Source organism: Caretta caretta, chromosome 9 (assembly GCF_965140235.1).
Source record: "Caretta caretta isolate rCarCar2 chromosome 9, rCarCar1.hap1, whole genome shotgun sequence".
In the NCBI taxonomy this organism is placed as follows: Eukaryota; Metazoa; Chordata; order Testudines; family Cheloniidae; genus Caretta; species Caretta caretta.
In genome coordinates this window covers 33,492,967-33,517,098 of record NC_134214.1, presented here as the reverse complement: position 1 = coordinate 33,517,098, position 24,132 = coordinate 33,492,967, and the positions used below count along the sequence as shown (strand labels likewise).

Genomic DNA, 24,132 nt, shown 5'->3' with positions numbered 1-24,132 from the left:
GAGGCATGAGGACACTTGGGGTACAAGTGCAGCCCTCAGTGGGACACTGCTGATTAAAAGAATCTGAACTCAAATACATGGGGTGGCATGCATATGGCCAAAGCACTCAGACTCAAAATGTATGGGAGCAGAAAACTTGACTACTTACATGATCAGGCAGAAGTCCCAGTACTAAATTTTCTAAGTGCTGGAAACTGATCACCACAGCATTTATGATCTTGCTTATTAAAAGTTGCAAGTTTACTTTGGTTTGTGCAGTAGGAAATTGGGGGCGTTCTATCTACTACAGGGGTGGGCAAACCATGGCCTGCGGGCCAGATCCGGCCCCCCAGGGCTTTGGATCTGGCCCGTGGAATTGCCACCCCCGTGGTGTTGCGGGCCCCGCGCGTCTCCCGGAAGTGGCCAGCACCATGTCCCTGCGGCCCCTGGGGGAGGGGAGGCAGAGGGCTGAGAGCACTGCCCTTGCTTGTGGGTACCTCCCCCGAAGCTCCCATTGGCCGGGAACAGGGAACCGTGGCCAATAGCAGCTTTGGGGGAAGTACCCACAGGCAAGGGCAGTGTGCGGAGCCAGGGACTGCAGGGCCAGCCGCTTCCTGGAGAGGCACGGGGCTGGGGCCAGGGCAGGCAGGGAGCCTGCCCTGGCCCCAGTGCGCGCCGCTGCCACCCTGGAGTCGCTAGCGGCACCGGGCAGGAGCCGAACCCCTTCTGCACCCCAACTCCCTGCCCTGAGCCCCCTGCCTGCACCCCAGCCCCATGCCATACTCTGCACCCCTGCCCTTAGCCCCTGCCGAACCCCCCATGCACCATTGCCCTGAGCCCCCTCCTGCACTGTGCACCCCCTCCTATACCCCAATCCCCTTCCCTGAGCCCCCTCATACATCCCACGCCCCTCCTTTGCCCCGGGCCCTTTCCTGCACACTGCACTCCCTCCCGCATCCCAAACCCCTGCCCCAGCCCTACATTCATGGCCCTGCAAGCAGTTTCCCCCACCCAGATGTGGCCCTCAGGCCAAAAAGTTTGGCCAGCCCTGATCTACTACCATTTATTACCATCTGGAATATTCTGTGGAAGCGAGTTCTGAAGTGAACAAAGACATAAGTTAAAGGTGTCAAGAAAAATAGCACTCAAGATTTTATAAAACCAGTTGCTAGGGTGGACAAAAAAGTGATTCAAGCAGAATTCTGAAGACTCTCACCTTCCACATACCGTCTGGCTTGCAGAGGTAGAGTCCCAAAGTCATTTCAGAAGCCCATAATCTTGCGTAGCAGTGTTTTGCACTACTAGTCCAAAGTATTGGTTCAATACTTGGCCCAGTAATTTCTGGCTTGTTTTCAGAGGTGCTAAGAACCCACGGCTCCCAGTGAAAAATCATGCCATTTAGGACTACATTTGCCATGGATACAAAATAAGTTTTCTGAAACCTTAAGGAACAGATTCTTCTACAGTCAAGTTGTATATTACAAAGACTCAAAGTATTTGTTCTAATTTCTTACCAGGGCCTTCAGACAAACAGAAGCAACCAGCTGAAAAGTACTACTGCTATGACCAATTCGCAAAAAAGAAGCATCTTAAAATAAACTACTTTGAACTAACTATAAGACAGGAAGAGAGTTATGTGATTAAAAAAATTACAGCTTTGCTTTTACGTACTCTGAGATACTCTTCTAAATTGTGGATGGTGACAGGCATATCTTTTCCCCCTTTTTTCAGCTCTATATTGGGAAACCCAGGTAATGTGAAATCCAGCCCTAGATCTTCCACTGAGCAGCCATTCATATTGAGGGTCTCCAATGCATACTGTAAACTTTCTTTGGTCTAAAAAAAATTGAAAATGAAAGCCAGTGAATAATTCAGTCACTTACATTAGTTTATCAAATTATTTAGCATTCTAACACATGTAATATTGGTTACTAAATACACAATACTCATTGCAGACCAGTTATTGAAACAGATCAGCTACAGATTACAGTACTTTTTGTTCCCCTTTAATCTTAACTTTTAATGTATATAAAACAAGTTAACTAATCAAGATAGTCAATAACATCTGCCTTGACTGTGAACAAGCATAGTTTTGCTGATGTTTCTGGAGTTACTTTACTTCAAAGCAGAATCAGACAGCTAGTAAGGGTTGGTGTGAAAAAACAAACCAAACCAGGGCTTTGTTTTAACACAGACTAAAAAACTGAGCCTAAAAGAGTAGAAGCCATCAACTTAAACACCAAGAATTACATTGATTTTCTGATGAGATATTTGTTACAGTAAATGAGAGCTATAATACTGCATACATACTATTTTCAATCTTTTTACTGTTGGGAAATTAAATGGGGGAGAGAAGAGACAAACTTCTGCATCTAATAGTAAGTTCTCATGTGCATGGCAATACATGATCATAACTCAGTAGTCAAAATGACTACTAGCTGCTATTGTGAATTGGGGAACAAATTTGCTGCCAACTTATTGGCAATTAAGTGGCATCAAAGTATGTTTTTTAAAGAAACCTTTCAAAATATGAGGAATAGGTAAGTTCATAGATTCTAAAAATGAGTACACATGTGAAAAGTCTACCACAATTCTCCTCAATAGAATATTGTTGATATTTACAGTTGATAGTGAAGAAATCCACAGAAGTCTAAGAATACACATATTGTGAAGGACATGTGCAAACAAAACTGAATATGAATATTTCCATAAATCTGCAAATTAACAGATTACACTATGGGTTTCCATAAAGAGTTTCACAAGGAACACAGGAGGAGCCTTTGCTGCATTACAAGGAAAACGTAACTAAGTGGCCCAATAAAAGCTTAGCATTTTGGGTACTCAAAGCTTAATAGGGACTTTTCTTGCAAAAGATAAGGAAGTCCTGGTGTAAAAAAATCCTTTAAAGTGAACTAAACAAGTTTTAAATTAGTAAAAACTGTTTAAAATTTTAAGTTAACAGAATGTGCATAGACCTACACATTTTGAAACAAGACATCACAGCTGCAAGTCATTTCCACCTTTATTTATTTGACTAGACCCAAGTGCACTCTCCTGAGTTTCTTTCAACAATTGATGGTATCACTAACATCTAAAGCAGTGCAGGAAGCGCTTCAGTTCACCTTTAAATCTGTTATTTAAGCATATGTCTATCCTATAAGATAGATGTGTGATTCCAAGATCACACAGACAAACTGGAACTTTGTCTCATCTGAGCTATCATGCTAAAAATAATGGCATCTACCACAACTGCAGCACAGGCTAGCTGTCCAAGTACCATGAGGCTGAGGTGGGTTTATACTTGAGGAGAATAGCCCATGCTGCTCTCCTGTGGCTGTGCTACTATTTTTAGCATACCAGCCCAGATGAGAGCTAGCATATGTGCAGGAGAGCTGAGAATCACACCTCTCGCTCATAACACAAGCAGACTAAGGCTAAATGACTACAGGTTTCTCAAACTACAACTCCATCACTAGTAGGTTTTGCTAGCATTAATTTTATTGACACCTTTAAAATAAAGGCCATGCACTACTGTGCAGAAGAAAAATGGCTTGTTAACTTATCTCTGGAAGTATCAAAACACTACTACAGTATTACTGGCTCATGTACTTTCTGACATGTGGCACAGAGATGGTGATGCTTGTTTAACAGCTTTTCCCCTTGAGGCACTATTACGCATACACCTAAAAAGAGAGATATACACGTCACATCTGATATCAACAAAGACTGCATCTGCTCTAGAAGCATGCATGATAGCACAGTGCTGGGAAAATGTGTACACCAAAAACCAGCTGGTGGCCTTGTAAGTGTCTGAGATAGATATAAGGAGGAAATGTGGCACCTTAGAGACTAAACAGATTTATTTGAGCATAAGCTTTCATGAGCTACAGCTCACTTCATTGCCTGAGGTCGATATGTTCTTCAGTAAGGCCACAGAGGTACACGGAAATCTGATGGAATGGTCGTCACCAAAAGGTGGAGGACGTACCTTCAAGGCATCATTACAAGTCAAGATGCATCCCAAAACTCAGACAGTTTTTGGGTGGTCTTTCATTCTTTCCATGATGGAAATAGAGTCTGAGAGAAGCCCTGAAGAGATTATTCCTGTTGAGGTAAAAGGCAAGAGCTCTTATATCAAGCGTGTGGAAACTGGCTTCCTCTCTAAGAAGCAAGGCTTGGAGCAAGACACCAGTAAATGAACATCCTGCTTAATGTGAAATGGATGCAACTTTAAGTAGAAAGCAAGGATGGGGACGTAATGTCACCTTATCACTCACACAGAACACTGTATACAGTGGAGCAGACAGAGGACCTTCTAGTTTACCTATCCTTCTGGCCAAGATGATGGTTATGAGAAATGATGTCTTAAGGCCCCATGGTGGAGTTGGCTCTTGGACAAAAGGTTGGACAAAAGGTTAATCCTTGGAGTAGTCGGGTGAGTAAAGACTGAAAATCCCTTAATGTGGGGGAGGGAGGAGTGTAACTGAAAGGCTGTAAATGCAGCCAGGTGGACCATAAATTTAACTAAGTAATAAACCAACAGTTTTCAAATGTAGCAGATAATCAAGAATGTACATGAGGACAGACTCAAGAGACAGACTGTTCCACACACTAGGCTTGAAAATATCTTCACTTCTGGAGGTAAGCTTTCCTTGCTGTGGCCATAATGGCATTAGGAGGGTGGCTACAGATCTCTCACTTCTACTTCAAGACATTGAACAACAATGGTTTTGGAGGTGAGCAGACAGCATTTCCCAACAAATTGCAGCCCCTCAGCAGAAGTGTTGGCTCTTCGCACTGGACACTGATGCAAATAAAGTTCTCTAGGGAGCCCTGGCTGAGCCGAATCTTCTGAAATACAACCATAAGTGGGAGCTGAATTATGTGGTGACAGAAATACCTGCTTAGGGAGTTCACTATGTTGTTCTGTAGCCTTGGTAGATAAACTACTATCTGATGGAATATGCACCAATTCTAGAGTTTTATGTTGCCTGTGCCTAAGTACTGGGATCTTGCTCCTCCTTGGTGATTTTTATAATTTTGATATAGATAGATGTTCCTAGGGGCAGTGGGAGTGAGACACTTGCCCTGGGCTGTCCTGAAAATGGGCACCACAGCCTCATAGGGAGGCATCTGTGGTGATTATCTTTGTGCAGGATGGACACGAGAGTAGAATTCCTACACAGCTTTTGGGTATCCCTTCCACCACTTGAAGTGAAGAACTGTCTGAGGTAACACGTACCTGGATAGTTAGAGTGCTTGCTGGGGATGCAGACAGACCTAAGCCAGGCTTGAAGACATCAGAAGTGTAGTTTTGACAGGAATATTACAAATACACAGGCTGCCATGTTGTCCAGAAGTCAAAGGCAAGCCCTTGCTGTGGTTTGTGGGCTCTTGTAGCCTGGCAATGAGGCTGGACAGTATAGCAAGCTTCTCCATTGGCAGGCATGCTTTGCCAGTAAGTGGCTCTAATTAAGTCTATTCACTGTAAAGGTATGACTCTAGATTTTTCTATGTTGAGGTGAAGGCCCAAAAAGTGGAAAGGGGATACGGGCCTTGTTGATTGCCGACTGCTTCTTGAGAAAAAGACAGTGACCCTTGATGAGCCAGTTATCCAGGAAAGGAAATATGATTATTTCCATCTGATGAAGATGGGCTACAACATCTGAGAAGAGCTTTTTAAAGACCATTGGGGCAGTTGAAAGGCTGAAGGGTGGGACCTGGAATTGGTAGTGGTCCTTGCCAACGATGAATTGTAGGAAGCATCTCTGGGAAGGATGTATAGCATATGAAAGCGTGCATCCTGGAAGTCAAGGGAGATGAACTAGTACCCAGGATCTAAAGAGGGAATTAGTGCTGCCAATGTTGCCGTTCTTAACTGTTGGAAGAGGACAAAGGCATTCCTGAAGTCCAATCTGGGAAGTATCTTGAGGGGAAGTCTTTTCCTACAAAGTCTACTGAACAGGTTTAATCAAGTCATGAGTAGGAAGGATTGTTCCTCCTGTCTTAAGAGACTTTTGTGAGAAGGGTCCCTGAAAAAGAAAAAAGAAAAAAAAAGATGAGGAGAGGGGTTGGAAGGGTGGATGGAACTGAACTGAAAGGAAAGGAATAGTCTAGTGAAGCCACTTCTACGATCCATGTCAGAAGTGATGAGCTCCCGAAAGGTAGGAAAGGGGAAAGACTGTCCCCACAGGAGTGATGGAGGACAGGTTGGTGCAGCATATGATCCAGAAAGGGGAGCAATTTGTGACCCTCGATCAGTCGATCAAAACAAATACTTGGTAGAAGTAACCAACTGCAATGTCACTGTGGAAGACAGACCGTTCTTACGAAATCTAGGTCTCCTTGAAGTTTTGGTTGGTCTCATGGAGGTCTGGTAGTGAACTGTGAGAGACCACTGAGCTGTTTACGACTTGCTTTATTTTCTACTCCTGGGGGAATTCTGTTCAATGGTAATGTAGCTAGGTTTGATGTGGTATCTAGGAGCAGCTGGACTGACCTGCTCCATCCTGTGTGCTGGAGGGAGTACAGTGCCCGTCAGCACTCCTCCTTCCTTGCCACATCAGAGGAGGACAAAAGACATTTCCTCTTGTGGGAAAACACTAGAACCAGAGTGTGGGGTGGCATCACTTGCCAGATCTGAAAGCTACCGCTGGTCAGACGAGGTCCTTGGTGCTGAAGTGGGTCTCATGGCCTGCTCCAGAAGGTGCTGTTTCAACAGCAAGTCTCTCGCCACCTGAGTCCTCTTTGTGAGCAACTTGCAGATGAAGCACCTCAATGGGGTCCTCGTCAAGAGGCAACAAGCACCTCCTGTGGGGGTTGCTATTGTGGATGGTCCCTATGCAGGATGGACAATGCTTGAACCTTGGGAAGGGCATCACACAGGCGGCCAACTACTCTATTAACACTAAACTAACAGTTAACCAAAACTAAGGTACTACTACTATATACACACAAGAAAAGTTACCAGAAAAAAAGAATGGAAGTGTGAGGTGAAGACACCACAGCGACATTCAACTGTAGCCATGGTTGGTAAGAAGGAACGGACGGTTGGGGCAGCACCACCCTTATACTGCCACAAGAGGGGCTGTGGCCACAGATACTGATCCTATGGATACTGGTAGGCAAAGTTTTCTTGCTCCAGTGCACATGGCGTGCATACCCACATGAAATATATGGCTGCATCTCTACTTTAAATTAAAAAAAAAAAAGAAAAAAAAAAAAGAAAAAAGAAAAGCAATTACAAGCAAATACTCTCTGGAGAGTTGGGTGATTGGGTGGAAAAATTAGGTGGTAATAGGAGGAGAAGAGTTGGGGTGGATCAGTTGTTTGGGAAGGGAGACATGGAGCGAGAAGAGGGACATGGAGGTGACAGGGGTGCCTGCCAGCCCTACATTCCCCTCCCATGTATGCAACGCAATCTGAAAGTTCACAGCCCATCTAAAGAGGTTCATAGATTCTAAGATCAGAAGGGATCTTTACTGTCATCTAGCAAGACATTTTCTAATCCTTTAATCATTCTCACAGCTCTTCTCTGAACCCTTTCCAACTCCAACATCTTTCTTGAACTCCCTCTACCCTTTCCCTGCCTCCTTTAGATGAGCTAAGCTCTGAAGAGGTCTGAGCCTCCCTCCCTACTCCCCCCTTACCCCCCGTGACATTACTGACATAATGTGGGACAGTATAGATCATTGTTGCAACCAAGGTCCTGTAGTGGCACCAAATCTTGTGTAAAGGGGGTCAAATAAGGTGTCTAAGACAAGGTTACAATTTGCTGGTTATGATTATGCTATCTATATGCATGTATCATTTTTGTATTTAAAGTATTGGCTCTATATTGCCTGTCGTTCAAACTTGTGCTATGCTTCTGGGCAACACCCCAGACAAGTTGGTGTCAGCTCTGCCTAGCCTGCTTGATGGCCCATTAAGGACCATCAGCTATACAACTGTCCTATTGAGAGAAGGCAGATACACCTTTTGACTCAGCAAGGCATGCAGGGACATGCCTATGGACAGAACTCTGAGGTTTTTCCATGCCATGTGATGGACAGCTTGTCTTTGGGACAAAGAAAGCAGAGACCACATGGCAAGAGATTATAAAAAGTTGCTGCAGCTCCTCCATCTTGTCTTCAATCCTGCTTCTTATCTCTGGAGGGACTTTGCTACAAACAGAAGCTCTAAACAAAGGACTGATGACCCATCCCAGCTGTGGATGCACTCCAGAGACTTGAGTTGAACCTGCAGTTTATTCTATCACTGCTACAAGCCTGAACCAAGAACTTTGCCACTACTGTATGTAACTGATTCCATTTAACCAATTCTAGCCCTCATCTAGATCTTTTTCCTTTTATGAATAAGCCTTTAGGTTTTAGATTCTAAAGGACTGGCAACAGTGTGTTTTGTGGGTAAGATCTAATTTGTATATTGACCTGGGTCTGGGGCTTGGTCCTTTGGGATCAAGAGAACCTTTTTTCTTTTACTGGGGTATTGGTTTTCATAACCATTTTGTCCCCGTAACCAGTGGCATTGGTGGTGATACTGGGAAACTGGAGTGTCTTAAGGGAATTGCTTGTGTGACTTGTGGTTAGCCAGGGGGTAAAACCAAAGTCCTCTGTCTGTCTGGTTTGGTTTGCCTTAGAGATGGAAAAACCCCAGTGTTGGGCCGTAACTGTCCTGCTTTAAGCAATTTGTCCTAAACTGGCACTCACAGTTCTGTCCTGCCAGAACCAGCATCGTTACGCCCTCCCTACCCCCATCTGAGCTGGGATCCGAGGGTATGAGCTCTGCTTCCTGCCCTTGTGTGTGCACCAAGCTCTGGGGGGCTCTGCACATCTATGAGGTTCTGAACTGCGGGGCAAAGAGTGCTAGAGCCCCCTCCTGCCAGAACCCAAAGTCTACACTGCAATGAAACAGCCCCACAGCCAGAGCCCGGCAAGCTGGAGTCAGTTGGCACAGCCAGCTGACAGGTTCTCTTTGCTGTGTAGACATCCCCTCAGAGCTATTATTTCAGGCTGCATTCATCTCCACTGGATGTTCTCTCATCTGAGAAATCTCAGAGATGAATAGGTCACTTCACACCTCTGTGAGTTTGCTATGCTGCTGCTGATGGATGGATGTGTAGTGCCCTCCCATAGTTAAGGTTAAAACCAGCCTTCTGTTTAAAGGAGGACTCTAAGTGTTACGTGAATTGTCTTGAATAGTCTCTAGTATTTTCATAAATTGCAAGTACTAAAATGACAACTGCAGCCATCATCCCTTAATTATCCTCACTTATCCCTGTTGGTCCTGTTTATTCCCCTCCCCTCCAGGGGGTTGGTACTGGGCTTTTTCAGATGATTGCTCCCCTTCTGCAAGTGAGATACAGATTGCCTCTGACTGAATATGTCCCTTCAATGCATACAAGACAGTCAAGTTTTACAGATTTTTCACACTATTGCTAACAAAAACTCAGCTGCACAAATATTAATACTGGGAGCCCTAGCGAAGACTGGCCTCTGAATCTGAGCTGAGCTAGATAACATGGTGCTTACCAAGCCAGCAGCCAATCTATATTACATTGTTGCCACTAGTGGAGTGGAACTGCTATTAGTAACTGGGAAAGTTTTGGAAGGTTTCCCTAGCATAGACAATATGCAGTTATCAAAAGCACCCTAGCCATCCCACTGAAATACACGCTCCCAGAAACATCCTGCAGTTTAGCAAAGCAAGTATTTACTTATATTTGGGTTCTGAAGTGGTTTCAAAGTCTCAGATCTCTTGGATACATGGAAGGGGATAGGAAAGACCCAAAAATTCATAGTAAAGCCACATTTTCCTGGTGAAGGTTTTCATTAAAATAAATAAAAACTCGTTAAATTACTGACTGAACTTGTAAGACTAACGTCTTGATGGGAAGTTTAGAGCAAATACTAAACCATCACTTATCAAAATACACAGCATCAAAACTCAGATGATCAGAGCAAATACTAAAGGGAACACTGAAAGAGACTTCATAGCATTAAAGCCAGAACTGAAGCAAGTCTTCAACTTCAGATGTAGACAAGACCGGTCTATGCTTGGCTCTTCTGCCAAATATTTCCCATAAATACTTCACTAGCTCAGTTCCAGTGGAGTGCTAGCATAGGCAAAGCTGTCAGCATTTTAACTAAGGCCAGGTCTACGCTACTATTACTTAGGTATAACTTCCGTCACTCAGGTGTGAATAAGCTATCCCAACAAGCACTGTAAATTACACCAACCTAACAGCCAGTGTGGACAGCACTATGTCAGTGGGAGAGCTTCTCCCACCGACACAGCTATCGCCTCTTGCAGAGGTGGCTTTATTGTGCCAACAGGAGAGCTCTCCTGTCAGCATACACCTGCGCCGATATAGCGCTTCTAGTGTAGATTAGCCCTACATCTTCTAGACCTCATCTGAGCAGAACTGGTAACGTTGGCAAAATTCTGAAAAGCAGCCTGGCTAACTCTGTGTATGTTATCTTTTAGGAATTGTACTGAGGTATCAAAGCTCTTCCTGAGTACAAGTAGCTTCTCCCACTTTGATCAAAAAATTAGATGTGGACAATTGGCTTGAAGCAAAGTGAAGAAATTCTCATCATCATGTCATGCCTCAAATATCAAGGCTGTTTTAAAATTAAGGAATTCAATACAGTACTGGCTTTTTGACCTTGTATTGGACAGGTATTTTAATTTGTGCATGTATCTGACTCTGCTAAATCAGGAAACTCAGTCTAACTTCAAAAAACATGATGTGACATTTGTCTCAATTTATTCATTTTTCTCCAACATGTGTGAAAAGTCTTGATTGTACCAGGGGAAGGGTAATCTTCCTGATGTGTCTACAGAGCTGCTGAGCAGTGCCCAAGATACAATGGTTACCCAAATAAACTCTTCTCTATAATACCAAAATTTCTTAGCAGTGTTCTTAAAAAACCCAGAAGTGTGATGCATTGTTAATAATTGTGCTTATATGCAATTCAGGCTGTGCCTAGAGGTGAAAACTCTTTGCAAATAAAAGACTAGGAATTCACCCATTGCCATATACTGTATGCCACATCATCCAACGTAGATTTGTCTGTACCTTTACAAAAAGGTCACGATGGTTGCCCATTGCTAGCAAATTATTTACAACTTTGATTTCAAATTGATATAAGAGGAATAGTAATACTGATAAAAATAGTAATTTTTATTAGCATATTAAGAATATACCAATTAAGTATTTATAAGAAGATACTTATGTTCACTCTATGTCAGCTATGGCTTGCAAAAATCCAGAAATATGTAAAATCCAGGTTGGCCTTTCCCCTTCATATAAATTACCCTCCCTTCCTACCTGTGATTTGTCCTGTTCAAGTCTTTTCTTCTGTCTCACTATATCTTCAAGATGATATACTGATCTAGCTACCACTGGATCAATATTAAACAAGTCGTGTGAAGTTAAGGAAGTTTCCTGTCGTAACATCCATTTGTAAAAAGGAAGGCCAAGGGGAAGGTCCACCTGGAAGCCAAAGCAGCATTGTTTTTAAATTAATAGTTAATGCAAAACAATTCACAGTTTCAACAGCTTTAAGTTTTGATGTTTCATTCCCTGAGCAGTACCTTTTCCAACACATTTTTTGGACTAGTAGAGAGTAGTTTGTCATACGGTATATATAGTACTTTGGGATAAATTTATAGTGGTGATTTTAATATAAAAGAGGACAGAGTTATGTTGAAAGACCTAGGTATGGTAGTGATAAGCAAGTATGAATTTTCATCATTTGCTACTATATCACAAGCACCATATAATTTTGGGCTAAATACACAAAGGGATAAAATCACAATGTAAAACAGAAATTAGGTGCTTTCTCTTGCAGAGAAAGATGAGCTAGAGTCACTCAGGAGACGCCCTAACAAGATTACAACCCATCTTCATTTTAAAATACTGACTGGCATTGAAAGTGCTGAAATTCAGGTTCTCTCAATGTTATGCCATAATCAAACTCGAAGCATTACCAACTTTGTCTTCCTGAATCTAAAGTCTAGCAGTAAGTGTTCTACATTGGAACCTCCAGAAAATATTGTTATATATTACTTCAGATAAAAATCAAATTTCATTCTTACCAATCTGAAATCCATGATCGCCTTAGCCATTAGTTTTCCCAGAAAACGGAACTTCATTTTAACCTTTGCAATGTGAGCTGGTTTAGCTGTTCTACCAAAAGGAAGAGCAAATAGGCCTTGGAGATTATGAATATACTTTGTGCCTTCTTGACTTCCTGTTGGGGAAAGAAAGAGGGGTGGTGGGCAAGTTCAGTACTTGCATAATGCTGTTTCATTTAAAAAAATGAGTTAACGGCACAGAGTCCAGTCATTCGGGCCTAAAATTTAAGTTGTTAAAAATGTCAGTTGATATTTCTATTTCACCCCATCAGTTACAAATTTAACCATTCCTTGCAGCACTAGCAAAAAAGAAAAACAATCTTGTAATACTGCAGGGCAAACTGAAATCATCATAAATGATCTGGAGGATGGTGTGGATTGCACTCTCAGCAAATTTGCGGATGATACTAAACTGGGAGGAGTGGTAGATACGCTGGAGGGGAGGGATAGGATACAGAAGGACCTAGACAAATTGGAGGATTGGGCCAAAAGAAATCTGATGAGGTTCAATAAGGATAAGTGCAGGGTCCTGCACTTAGGACGGAAGAACCCAATGCACAGCTACAGACTAGGGACCGAATGGCTAGGCAGCAGTTCTGCGGAAAAGGACCTAGGGGTGACAGTGGACGAGAAGCTGGATATGAGTCAGCAGTGTGCCCTTGTTGCCAAGAAGGCCAATGGCATTTTGGGATGTATAAGTAGGGGCATAGCGAGCAGATCGAGGGACGTGATTGTTCCCCTCTATTCGACATTGGTGAGGCCTCATCTGGAGTACTGTGTCCAGTTTTGGGCCCCACACTTCAAGAAGGATGTGGATAAATTGGAGAGAGTCCAGCGAAGGGCAACAAAAATGATTAGGGGTCTGGAACACATGACTTATGAGGAGAGGCTGAGGGAGCTGGGATTGTTTAGCCTGCAGAAGAGAAGAATGAGGGGGGATTGATAGCTGCTTTCAACTACCTGAAAGGGGGTTCCAAAGAGGATGGCTCTAGACTGTTCTCAATGGTAGCAGATGACAGAACGAGGAGTAATGGTCTCAAGTTGCAGTGGGGGAGGTTTAGATTGGATATTAGGAAAAACTTTTTCACTAAGAGGGTGGTGAAACACTGGAATGCGTTACCTAGGGAGGTGGTAGAATCTCCTTCCTTAGAGGTTTTTAAGGTCAGGCTTGACAAAGCCCTGGCTGGGATGATTTAACTGGGAATTGGTCCTGCTTCGAGCAGGGGGTTGGACTAGATGACCTTCTGGGGTCCCTTCCAACCCTGATATTCTATGATTCTATGAAATAGAAATGGACTTGGTTTTATTTGCCAAAGCTGAACAAAGTTTAGAATTTTAATATTTTCACTGTTCATATTCATAACACAGAAATTTTAATAAGTGATTACCCTTACAGTGTCCCTTTATTTTTATTGCTTCATTTTCTCAAAGTTTAAACATTCCATACAGATTTCTAAACATATGAATGTACTTATATTACATAAAAGTCTTAAGATAATAACTGCTCGAGACCAAGACCAACTGGGAAAATGTCTATTATTTCTTATGATTATTATATGTGACTGTTTCCCTGTTCAAGTGTGTATTGCTGCCTGCCTGAACGCATGGACTTTACCAAAGAAGGCTGTAAAAGGGCTGAGGTGCCAAGTAGGAAAGGTGACACAAAACAGCCTTAGGTACCCAGCTTCAAAGGAGTTAAGATAACAATGGCTTGGCCATCAACTGGGGGAAGAAGTTACACAGCTGGCTCCATACAGATTAGGACATTTTACTCTTCCCAAGGCTAAGCCTGGGATCAAAGGAGACCCTAAAGATCAAAAGACCTTAACAATTAAAAAGCTGCCCAAGGCAGAAGGGGTGGGGGAGGAGAAGAGGGTAGAGAGGCCTCAGTATGCCTCAGTTAAAAAGGCTGGCAGTCTGATTGAGACACTCAGAAAAGAACGCTAGAAGGAGTGTAGGCTGGTTCTCTCAACTCGGATGGGGAAGAAGCCAGACCCACTTGAGCTCTAGATAGAGATTAATCTTACATTCTGCTACCTATGTTCAGGTCTCTTATTTTAAATCCACTTCTAAGTGCCGTGTATCTTTTGGGCAAAAAAAATCATGCTTTGTTTTGAAGTGGTTTCTTTCTCACTTCAAATACATGTGATCACAGGCTCCTGGAGAAAATCTCTTCTTGAAAATGCCAACTCCAGTTTCTCCTGCTGGATTAGTTATGGTTGATGCCCATGTGGCTGTAACAGAGGTCCTAGTCAGAGTGTGCAAATTGCAGAGTTCCACCTTAGGAGAGGTAAAGACCTAAGGCCTGATTTGTGGGGGCGGGCGGAAGGGGTTCCACTCAGAGATCACTGAAAAGGGGCAGCAGTGCAACTAGCCCAGTAACCATGACAAGTTACCTTTGACAACCCCTGTTTTGGGTAGAATTACGCTTTAAGGCCCATAGGACAATTTCTGAAGCAGCTGAAAGTACATTGATAATCAGAAAAACAGTCACCTTTTGGATTGGATAGAGTTACTTCTTCTCCTCTCCAGAGGCCTAAGTCTGCTCTCTGTAGTTCCTGAGATACAAGTGCATAAAACTCCAGTGTAGGTCCTAGACCTGTGCCAACCTTCAGAGAGAAAAGGTAATTTTTCATTTAAATTAATATTTTAATATTCAGAACATTTTTAAGTGTGAGCTGTGCAATAATATATAACAGTTATATTCACTACAATTTCTTCCTCCAGGGAAAGGCCTTTCTATAATCAAAAACTATTAATAAACCTGCAGAAATCTAGCAAAAATTCATACATTGAAAAGGGATACTGACCAAACAGAGTATTTATTAAGTCACCTAGCGACCAAGCTAGAGACATGTACATGTGTTTGCTGGAGTAAGATTTTTTCGAACTTTAAAGTGAACGCATTTCTGACTGCTGAACTTAAGTCAGTGCATTTGCAATTGAAAAGTATTTTTCATTTAGCTATTCGGAGGACAGTCAGAAACCAGTCATATTTGGAAGAAGTAGATATGCATTAGTGGATGGAATTTTTAGCTGCCAGTAGTAGGATGGAAGAGAGTCTGACCAAGTTATTCTAATGCAATTACAGCTTTTGTATGAACTTTCATTAAAAAGGGTTAATGCATTTCACATAGCCATTACTTACTTCATTCTCATACTGAATTTCCAACATAGCTCTCGAACTGCCTAGATCTTGCATCACAGATTCTGCCTGTTTCAACAGCTCTTCTCTATTCACAGTGCGCTACACATTAGAGACATTTAGGCAATAGAATTAATTTTTGCAAATCTCAATTCCTTAGCAAGCAAGGCAGTTATAACACTAGGAAACAAAATTTTGGAGTGAGAAAGTTTGCATAGTATATTGATTGTAGTAAAGCTTTTGGCACAGTCCCACGTTTCATTATGAAAGCAGGGAAATATGGTCCAGATTAAATTATGATAAGGCAGGTATAAAACTGGTAAAAGAGACATTCAAAAAGTAGTTAACAATAGTTTGCTGTCAGATTGAAGACTTATCTAGTGGATTCCCACAGGAGTCTGTCCCAGGTCTGTTACTATTGAATACTTTCATTGATGACTTGCATAATGAAGTAGAGTATGCTTATAAAATTGGAGAATGACACCAAGGTGGGCAGGATTGCTAACATTCTGGAGAACAGGAACAGAATTCAAAGTGGCCTTAACAGATTGAAGAACAAGTCTGGCATCACTGAAAGATACTGCATGTAGGAAGACAAAAATCAAATGCACAAATACAAAAATGGGGCATAACTGGTTACGGACTAGTACTGCTGAAAAGGATCTGGGTTCAGAATAGATCACAAATTGAATGAGAGAGTCAACAATGTGATGCAGTTGCAAAAAAAAAAAGCGAACAATTCTGGAGTGTATTAACAAGATTGTCACGTGTAAGACATGAGCTGTAAACTGTCCTACTCTACTTGGCACTGGTAAGACTCCAGCTGGAGTCCTGTGTCCAGTTTTGGGCGTCACACTTCAAGAAAGATGGACAAAATTAGACAGATAGAGAGCCCGGAGATGAGCAACAAAAATGATGAAAAGTTTAGGAAATGTGACATATGAGGAAAGATTAAAAACTGGGCATGTTTAGTTTGAGAAGAGAAGACCTGATAACAGTCTTCAAATGTGTTCAGGGCTCTTATAAAAACAGGATAGTGATCAACTGTTCTACTAAAAGATAGGACAAGTAGTAATGAGCTTAATCTGCAGCCAGGGAGATTTAGGTTAGATAGCAGGAAAAGTTTTTCCTACTATAAGGGTAGTTAAGCCCTAGAATAGGAAGGTTTCAAGGGAGGTTATGGAGTCTTTGTCACTGAAGGTTTAAAAACAGGTTGGACAAGCACCTGTCAGGGATGGTCTACATTTATTTGCTGAAGCAGGACACAAGGCTGGACTAGATGACCTCTCAAATTCCCTTTCATCTCTACATTTCTATGATTTCTAAGTAAAATAATTTGCTTTTAAAAATGTATTAACTTTATATAAGCAAGAAGTTGTATTCAGTGGTGAACTATTTATATAAAATTCTTATTAAGTTGTTTCATGTCAAATGCGAACTGGTAGTCCTAAAATTGTAGGAGTATGTACTATAAGGGAGCATTCTTGCTCTGGACCAGAAAACGTTTAAAGTCTCAGCCCTAGGACTGGGGCATCATAGTAAAAATTATCAGCTGACATGTTACCCACTCAGCATCCTCTTCACCCTTGAACAAGGAAAGGGCAGTAGGGTACCACCAGTGGGCTGGGACTCGGTTAGCAGTTTATGAGGCTGACAGAAGCCCTCCACCACATGGAATGGATTACAAAGGAAGGATGACCTTAATAGGACAAGCTATTGCCGATAGTTCCCAGATACGTTATTTAAGAAGGTGTGACCCAGGAAAGCCACATTCCTGATATCTTGTCTCCTTCCTCTGTTGTCCAGGCAATAAGCTACTATGGTCTGGTGGCTGTTCAGGAGGGAGTTAAAAAGCCAAGGCTATCAATTTTCTCATCATGTGTTAGGTTCATAGTTATACTCTGTACAAGAATGCATTACACTGAATACTTAAGCATATGGATATTTTTCTGGTGTGTACCATTTATATGCCTTTTCCAGTATCAATAGAAAACACTGAATCAGGTGAATATAACAAGGATAAGCCTAATATAGAACCCTTAAGTGCTTACATCTATACAAGGCATCTACAGAGGTGGCAAACATATTTTCAACAACAAAGTTTACATTCCACAGGCAGGCAATATCTGCAATCCTTAAACATCCAAAATGTGCTGGGGAGCTGTTACATAACATGTGCCAGCTACCCCTGCTTCCCAATAGCAGATATTCAGTTGGGATACACTTCATTCTTTTGGGAGTCTGCCACCCCTACAACTGGCCCTTGTCTCAAAAATCCACTTGAGATATGTACTAGTACAACGACATTGTGTCATTTTGAGCAAACACTAAGATCTCCCTTCAGTGGAAGTTGTGGAAGAATGATCCATATGGCAAACTACTACTATTCACTCCCTTGTGAAATGGCTTTTTGCATAACACTTACTTTTTTCCTGTCCAGTCGCGGCGCCACTCTGCTGTCCTGAGAATCCGACTGATTGATTTCTGGATTGGTATCTAGTAATCTCTGCATTGCTCGATCTCGATCAAAAGCAGTTACATAAAACAGCATTTGCCGGGTGTCAAATGGAAAGAAAAATGGGCTGTGAAGAGTTAGAATTGGTTAGTTTATACTGGAAATCTGTAGTCTTGAGAATTTAAGTAGACTAAACAGAGGTTTCATAATGCCTGAAACTGGAGAGTTAGGTCAGTTGTATCACCCCTTAGAGGATACTTTTCCTAGTGTAAAGGGTACATCTGAGAACAAAAAAGAAGAGACTAAGCTTGAGATCAGGTATTTAAGAGTAAAAACTTTGCAAAGATTTTAAAAAAGCAACCATTAGAAAGCTAGAAAATTCAGAGTGAAGGTTATACCTAAATATTTGAAAACAACAAAGATGTACACTTAATGTTACTAATCCCTCTTAGTTCCTTAATACCTATTTTACAAGGAATATTTTCAAATCAAGGACTTTAAAAGCCCACAGCCCAAGGTTCTGGATGTCTTAATTTGGAAAGCCACTTTATTGGTGCACCAACTATATCATTGCCAACTACTACTTCCTCATTTTTCAGGGGGGCTTTAAGAAATGTGCAGTTTGTGGAAGACAAAAATATGCAGAAGACATTACAACTCATCTTTCAGAACCTACAAGGCGAGTAGTATTAAGAGGTATATGTTAAATTATTTGTAAGAGTAGGCTTAGTCTTCCACTATCTTTTGGATTTACTTTCCATTTTATAATCTAGACCTAGGTTTTTTTTTTAAACACACACACGCACACGCACACGCGCTTTGAGTTTGATTTACTTCAATAATTCATGTCTATGGAACATACGGAATGGGGAAAGATTATTTTGGTTTATGTCAGTCAGAAATTTCAAAACTACTTCGAGGACTGTGTTAAAAAAATAATTAAAAAAGGCTAAAATAAGACTATTGTATGATTCAGATTCCAGTTTTTGTTGTCACTGGTTATGAACAGAGAAGGTTGCTTCTGTTCCCGTTTCTCAGATTATTACAGGGACAGAGTTAAAGGTACTTAGCTAGCCATATACTTTCAACTGTTTGGATTTCTTAAGCTTAACCCTAACTCTGAACACGGACTGGTTTTCAAATAGTGGTTTAGATACAGTATTTTCTTTTTACTGTAAAATTACATATTCCCCTATGAACTGCAACTTAATGGATTTTTGTCTAGTTATTTCCTTCTCAAAATATTTTAAAATCAGTTTAGGGCATTTGACTGACATGCAGGGTTTAACTTCCTGGTGCTCCTCAGAGCTAAAGGTACTGTGGAATAAAAGTGAAAATGCCATGAAAATAAAAGGAGCTATCCTAATGGTTTGACTGAGCCTAGAGCAGGGAAAGAATACAGAAATATGTCCCAAATAATGCATTAAATATCAAATAGGAGCCAAATATGGGCTCTTTTGCCTTACACTTGTCATCACATGGCTGAAGTTCTCAAGAACACTAGCCTAGGAATAGTAACCTAAAAATGTGCACACAACTATCACTGACAATTGGAATCAATCCAAGTTTGTTTAAATACATTAATATGATTTAAGACATTCAATACTACATGCTGGGAATCAACCATATATTACCATGTTACCCGAGAAGTCTCCTGTACTTCTATAAATACCATTCTCACTCTTTAGAGATACACAGCAATGTATGCTGTATAAGAGGGAATAACTGAACTGTAAAAGTACAAAGTGATTTATTAAACCAAAGTCAAGTTTTAAGGGTTGTAGAAAGCCAGCCATTTCATACCATGTTTTTCCAAGCTCTGTCAGCCAAGTTGGTATGTTTCCTGTCATGATTACCAAAGGATCCTGAAGCTGCCTGTTAGCTTTTGCTGTCAGTTTACTGTTGATAAATTCCGTGGTGGGAATAATCTCCTTGCAAACTGCATTCTGTGAGATCAAGAGAGAGTGTGCTCTATTTTAGAAAAGCATTGGAATTCAAAGAGATACAAACTCTTTTTTTTACAATTTCTTTTCAATTACTCATTGCTTTTTTTTTTTTTTTTGGGGGGGGTGGGGGGGGATGCTTTGAGATCTTTTACTGTGTCTGTTCTTACCAAGACTGATCAACCTGAGGTCCAAAGAACCTCCATTGTTCACTTCCTTCATCCCTCTTCAGAAGTATTGCTCTTTTGGTTTGGAGGGAAAAGGAGGAGATTTGAAGACTTTTTAGACGAGAACACCACCGAGTTTGACTGGATATCACAAAACCCTCTAGTAGTCAAAAGCCATCACCAAAAGCAACAGAGGGTAAATTCAGGGGGTGGAGGGCATCACACCTGTGATATTCCATCACTTCATGGATAAAGGGATTATTAGGGATGTTCTCAAACACGGTTTTTGTCTCAGCACCTATCTGATGTACAGATAACAAGTAAGTTTTCAAATTCTATTTAAATTAGAGGTGGGCATTAAAAATTTTAGACATGTTCCTTAAATAAGGAAATAGCAATATATTTAGTTCTACTATCCTAAATTTGCAGCTGTATTTTTGTAGTCTTGTAAGAGTTTTTGTACTCCACACCTTACATTAAAAGGATTCTCTAACATTCAACACTCTGATTTTTACCTAGTTACAGTAATGTTTTTACCATTTTGAAAAAGTTTATTTGTGTATTGTCTCAATACCTTTAGCAATGACAGTTGTCTACAGATTTACAGAAAGCCTTCCAAGTGATTAAATGTATTACTCACTTCATACAGGTAATACCAATATCGACTGATAGCATGTAAAACTCTCAAAAGGAGGATAACATCTAATGAGGGGTCTTCAAATGTTATATTTTCAGGCGGTGTAAATACAAGGTAAACTTCTAAAGGATTTGACACTGAAGGGCACACACCATCTAGGGAGAGAAAAAACTAGATCATTTCTATTGTCTAACAAATTAGTTGATTAATGAGTTACGCTTCTATCAGTTTGCACTTTAGCTTCTTGGATATGCACTCTATTCGTTTTTTAATATCAGTTACTCAAAACAAAACCTGACTATAAACTGAATTGTAATTCAGGAAGTATATATAGAGATTCTTTATTAAAGGTATACAAAAACAGAAAATATTTTTTCTTTGTCACACATAATCCTATATATCCCCCCCATGACAAACACGTACCATGCCACAACTCATCATGCTTTTTTGAATTTCTAGGGGAAGTTTTTGTGGGAGCAGTTTGTGCCCTTCCTCTTTTACCACCAACAGAGTCCTTGTTACCATCTTCATCCTCTCGCACTGGTTTGTACCTAAAAATTGTGAAGCATTTATTAATATGGTTCCGGAATACAACAGATCTGAAAATAAAACAACCGTTTAACAATAGATTCACTCAGGTTACCAGAATTTCATTTCAATGGCAAAGTTTAAGCAGTAACAAACAAGACATTTAGTGGAGCCACCAAGTGCAAATGTTGGAAGATAAGGGAAAATGGAACATATTGGGGTGGGCGAAGGGGAAAGGAAGTAGTAAACAAATGGCCAACTTCATGTATTGTATGAGAGGGGCAAAGAGAGGAAGTGCGCTCAGTCTAAAACATGTTCTTTGTTCTTGATCACTTTCATACTTTGCGATGCACTACAGGTGCAAACAAACAGTTATAAAGACACTGTTGAATATCAGTGTGCTACATGCAGTACCAATCATACAGAGAAGACTGCCCTTTGCCTCGAGGAACTTACAGCCTTAAGTGAGACAATGCAACTGATACCCAATGTGGCTGGATAACCAGAAGATTCCTTAATCAAAACAAAAACTAAAAGAAAACACACCTGTCTGGCATTTTTTGTTATGCTTTACCAAACCGATTAATACTTGCAAGCCTCACAAAAATGTTCCTTGAGAAGCAGGCTATTTTTCCTCTATTGTTTGTAATTATTCAAGGTTGATAAAATAATATTTCCCCTAATTTAGCTTTTCATTTGAGAAGCCCCCTTTTATTTTTGTATTTCCAAACTATTCATCCCCATCAGCTGGGATTGACATAGTCCCAAGAATGTTAACTGTTGCTAATCAGTATTTGGTATGTAGATCCTACAAAGTAAGTATTTTTCCATCAAGGTGCTCAGTGATCAAAAAGCAGACTTATAGGCTACCTACAACAGAGATGCTACAACAGTATTGGGGCCTAATATATACACGGCCCTTTAAAAAGCATAAACACACAAATTTGGAGAGAGAGATTCTTCCCTGCTCTCTGCCCAGCTTACCATATGGTGTGTGTCTTAGTCCAAATTCCAGCTCTTCCCAAAGGGTTGCTTTCATCATCTGTGGATTCCCTCTCCTCTTCAGCTTGTAAACTGAACTGTCTAACTGCTTGATACACAGTCATATTATATGGCAGCAAGTGATCTCCAATGTAAAACTGCAGTCTGTGCCTCACATTCCCTGAATTTAAGAACTGAGCAGCCTCAATAAAAGCAAAGTAAATACAGGTTAAGAAGCAGGTTCCTTAGTCTCACCATACAACTCTATACAGAGAATAGCAACTTACCAAAGATTCATCTATTTCTTCATCTGATCCATCATCATCACTGTCCTCATCATCTTCTCTGACTCTTCCATATCCTACCAAGACAAATTGCATGTCCTTATTTGCACTTCAGAATAAGGAAATTTAACTGATTATTCATAACACATGTAAATATTAATCCCATATCATTGTGTTTCCAGAGATTCATCAGTTTGCAAATATCAACTACACATTAAAACAGAATTAACGTTTAGGAGACGTAAGTCTCATGTTCAGTCTTAGCACCAACACTGGAAGGTCTACACCGTATATATAGGAGGACAGCATCAGCCTGTGGGATGATTGAGAGGCTGTAGCACCATACACTACATGCAATGCAAGATTTGGTACTGATAAAACAAAATCTTGCTTCTAGGGAGAGAAAACCTAGACAGCTACAAAGTGAGTAAGCCTAACCAGACAGCTGAACAAATTTATCTTCTGTCTTTAATACTGCCCCGACATTTACTTTTATAGCGCTCTGATAAGAGATTTATGCAGACTTTAACATGACATCTTATTTGTTTTGGTTATTTCTAAATATATTAAGCACCAGCAGGTTGTACGGCACTGTACAAGACATCAAGATATAAATACCTCTAACTACAAGGTATCTTTCAATGGCTTGCACCAAAGCCAGGGGATCTATCTTCACAGGTCCACCCTTCCACTGTTTCACGTTAGCACAATCTGGATGTCTTTGCAGCTGGCATTTTAATTGATGTGTGTTGAAAAATTTTAAAGCTTGGGATCCTCTGTTGAGAGAAAAACTCAAGATAATTTGTGAAAAAAGTTGCTACAGTTATTCTATTTTCTTTGTTCATTTCTATAATCAATGCATTACATACACACAAGATTCAGTTACAAATAACAGAAACTTTCAAATGTTCATACTCAAATTGACTCATTCTGGAAAACAGACTAAGAAATTTTAAGCTATCAAGGCTGAGGCTAATATTTTAAAACTCTGATGCTTAAAGCCAAGCACCAGAAGTCAAACTAGGAACCCATATAAAATGACTTGATTTTCAGAGGGGGCTGCATATGCTAAAAGGAAAGGATAAGGCCATTTGGATGCCCAAATCGAATGAGGCTTTTGGCACAATCTTCAAACGTAAATGCCGAACGTTTAGTCAGAAGTGGCTTCATCTTATTCAGTTTTGAGTCTCATTTAAATATGGAAGTATTTTCCATCCTTTTTTGCTGTTTTTTGTTTTGTACTGCACATTTCCCTTATCAATTCACTTTATCCTTATTGAGTTTTGCCTTTAACTTGCTGTTTGTTTTTTTTTTAAACACTCTGGTTTGCATCTGTTTTTTTCAGTATCTGTTTTATTTAGTTCTTATGTATGCTCCATCTTCTGTTTCTCTGCTCATTGCAGTACCATATACTCTCCATTTATCTAATTTGCAGTTCACTTCTTTCCAGATGATGCAGCTTGAAACACTAAGCCTTCTAGTGCTGCTCCTGACCTCCAAGTACTAGTGGAGGAATGGAGGCTACCAGAAGTTTTAAACCCTTTAGTACAGGTCTGGTCTACCAGGTACTTAGTAATCTACCAATGACAATTCTCTGCTAGACTTACCTTTCTAAAAAGGTCCAACAAATATTTGAATCAGAAATTGATAAAATTTGTATTTGTTCCACTGATTAGTCAAATTGCATGAACTGAGAAATTTAATGAGAAAATTAAAACATGCACCATTTACAATGCAAAATTTACTCCAAAATTCATAGGAAACTGCAGATTAAATTTATCACAGTATGCCTTGGTTAAAAAGGTATGCAGCATGTTCAATATTCCACACAAATCTAATTAAATACTTTGATTTGAAAGTAAACCAGTCTTA

At 40.6% G+C, this 24,132-nt stretch overlaps 2 protein-coding genes across 6 annotated transcripts in view; one reads left to right on the top strand and one right to left on the bottom strand.

Moving 5' to 3' along the window:
* FBXO36 (F-box protein 36) overlaps nt 1–24,132 on the top strand; it is a 278,670-nt gene that overhangs the window by 67,092 nt on the left and 187,446 nt on the right. The window lies entirely within an intron of this gene.
* The window catches only part of TRIP12 (thyroid hormone receptor interactor 12), a 151,988-nt gene that overhangs the window by 11,623 nt on the left and 116,233 nt on the right, over nt 1–24,132 (bottom strand). For 3 of the 5 annotated variants that reach the window (XM_048865307.2, XM_048865311.2, XM_048865308.2), the window contains 12 exons: nt 22,879–23,051; nt 22,264–22,337; nt 21,980–22,179; nt 20,891–21,018; nt 20,471–20,622; nt 19,524–19,666; nt 17,691–17,847; nt 15,269–15,367; nt 14,615–14,729; nt 12,082–12,236; nt 11,312–11,476; nt 1,651–1,815 (listed from right to left, as the gene is read on the bottom strand). In XM_048865307.2, the coding sequence (XP_048721264.1) occupies nt 1,651–1,815; nt 11,312–11,476; nt 12,082–12,236; nt 14,615–14,729; nt 15,269–15,367; nt 17,691–17,847; nt 19,524–19,666; nt 20,471–20,622; nt 20,891–21,018; nt 21,980–22,179; nt 22,264–22,337; nt 22,879–23,051 (1,726 nt within the window). The remainder of the gene's footprint in view (nt 1–1,650; nt 1,816–11,311; nt 11,477–12,081; nt 12,237–14,614; nt 14,730–15,268; nt 15,368–17,690; nt 17,848–19,523; nt 19,667–20,470; nt 20,623–20,890; nt 21,019–21,979; nt 22,180–22,263; nt 22,338–22,878; nt 23,052–24,132) is intronic. The other 2 variants (XM_048865310.2, XM_048865312.2) reach the window with 1 other exon arrangement.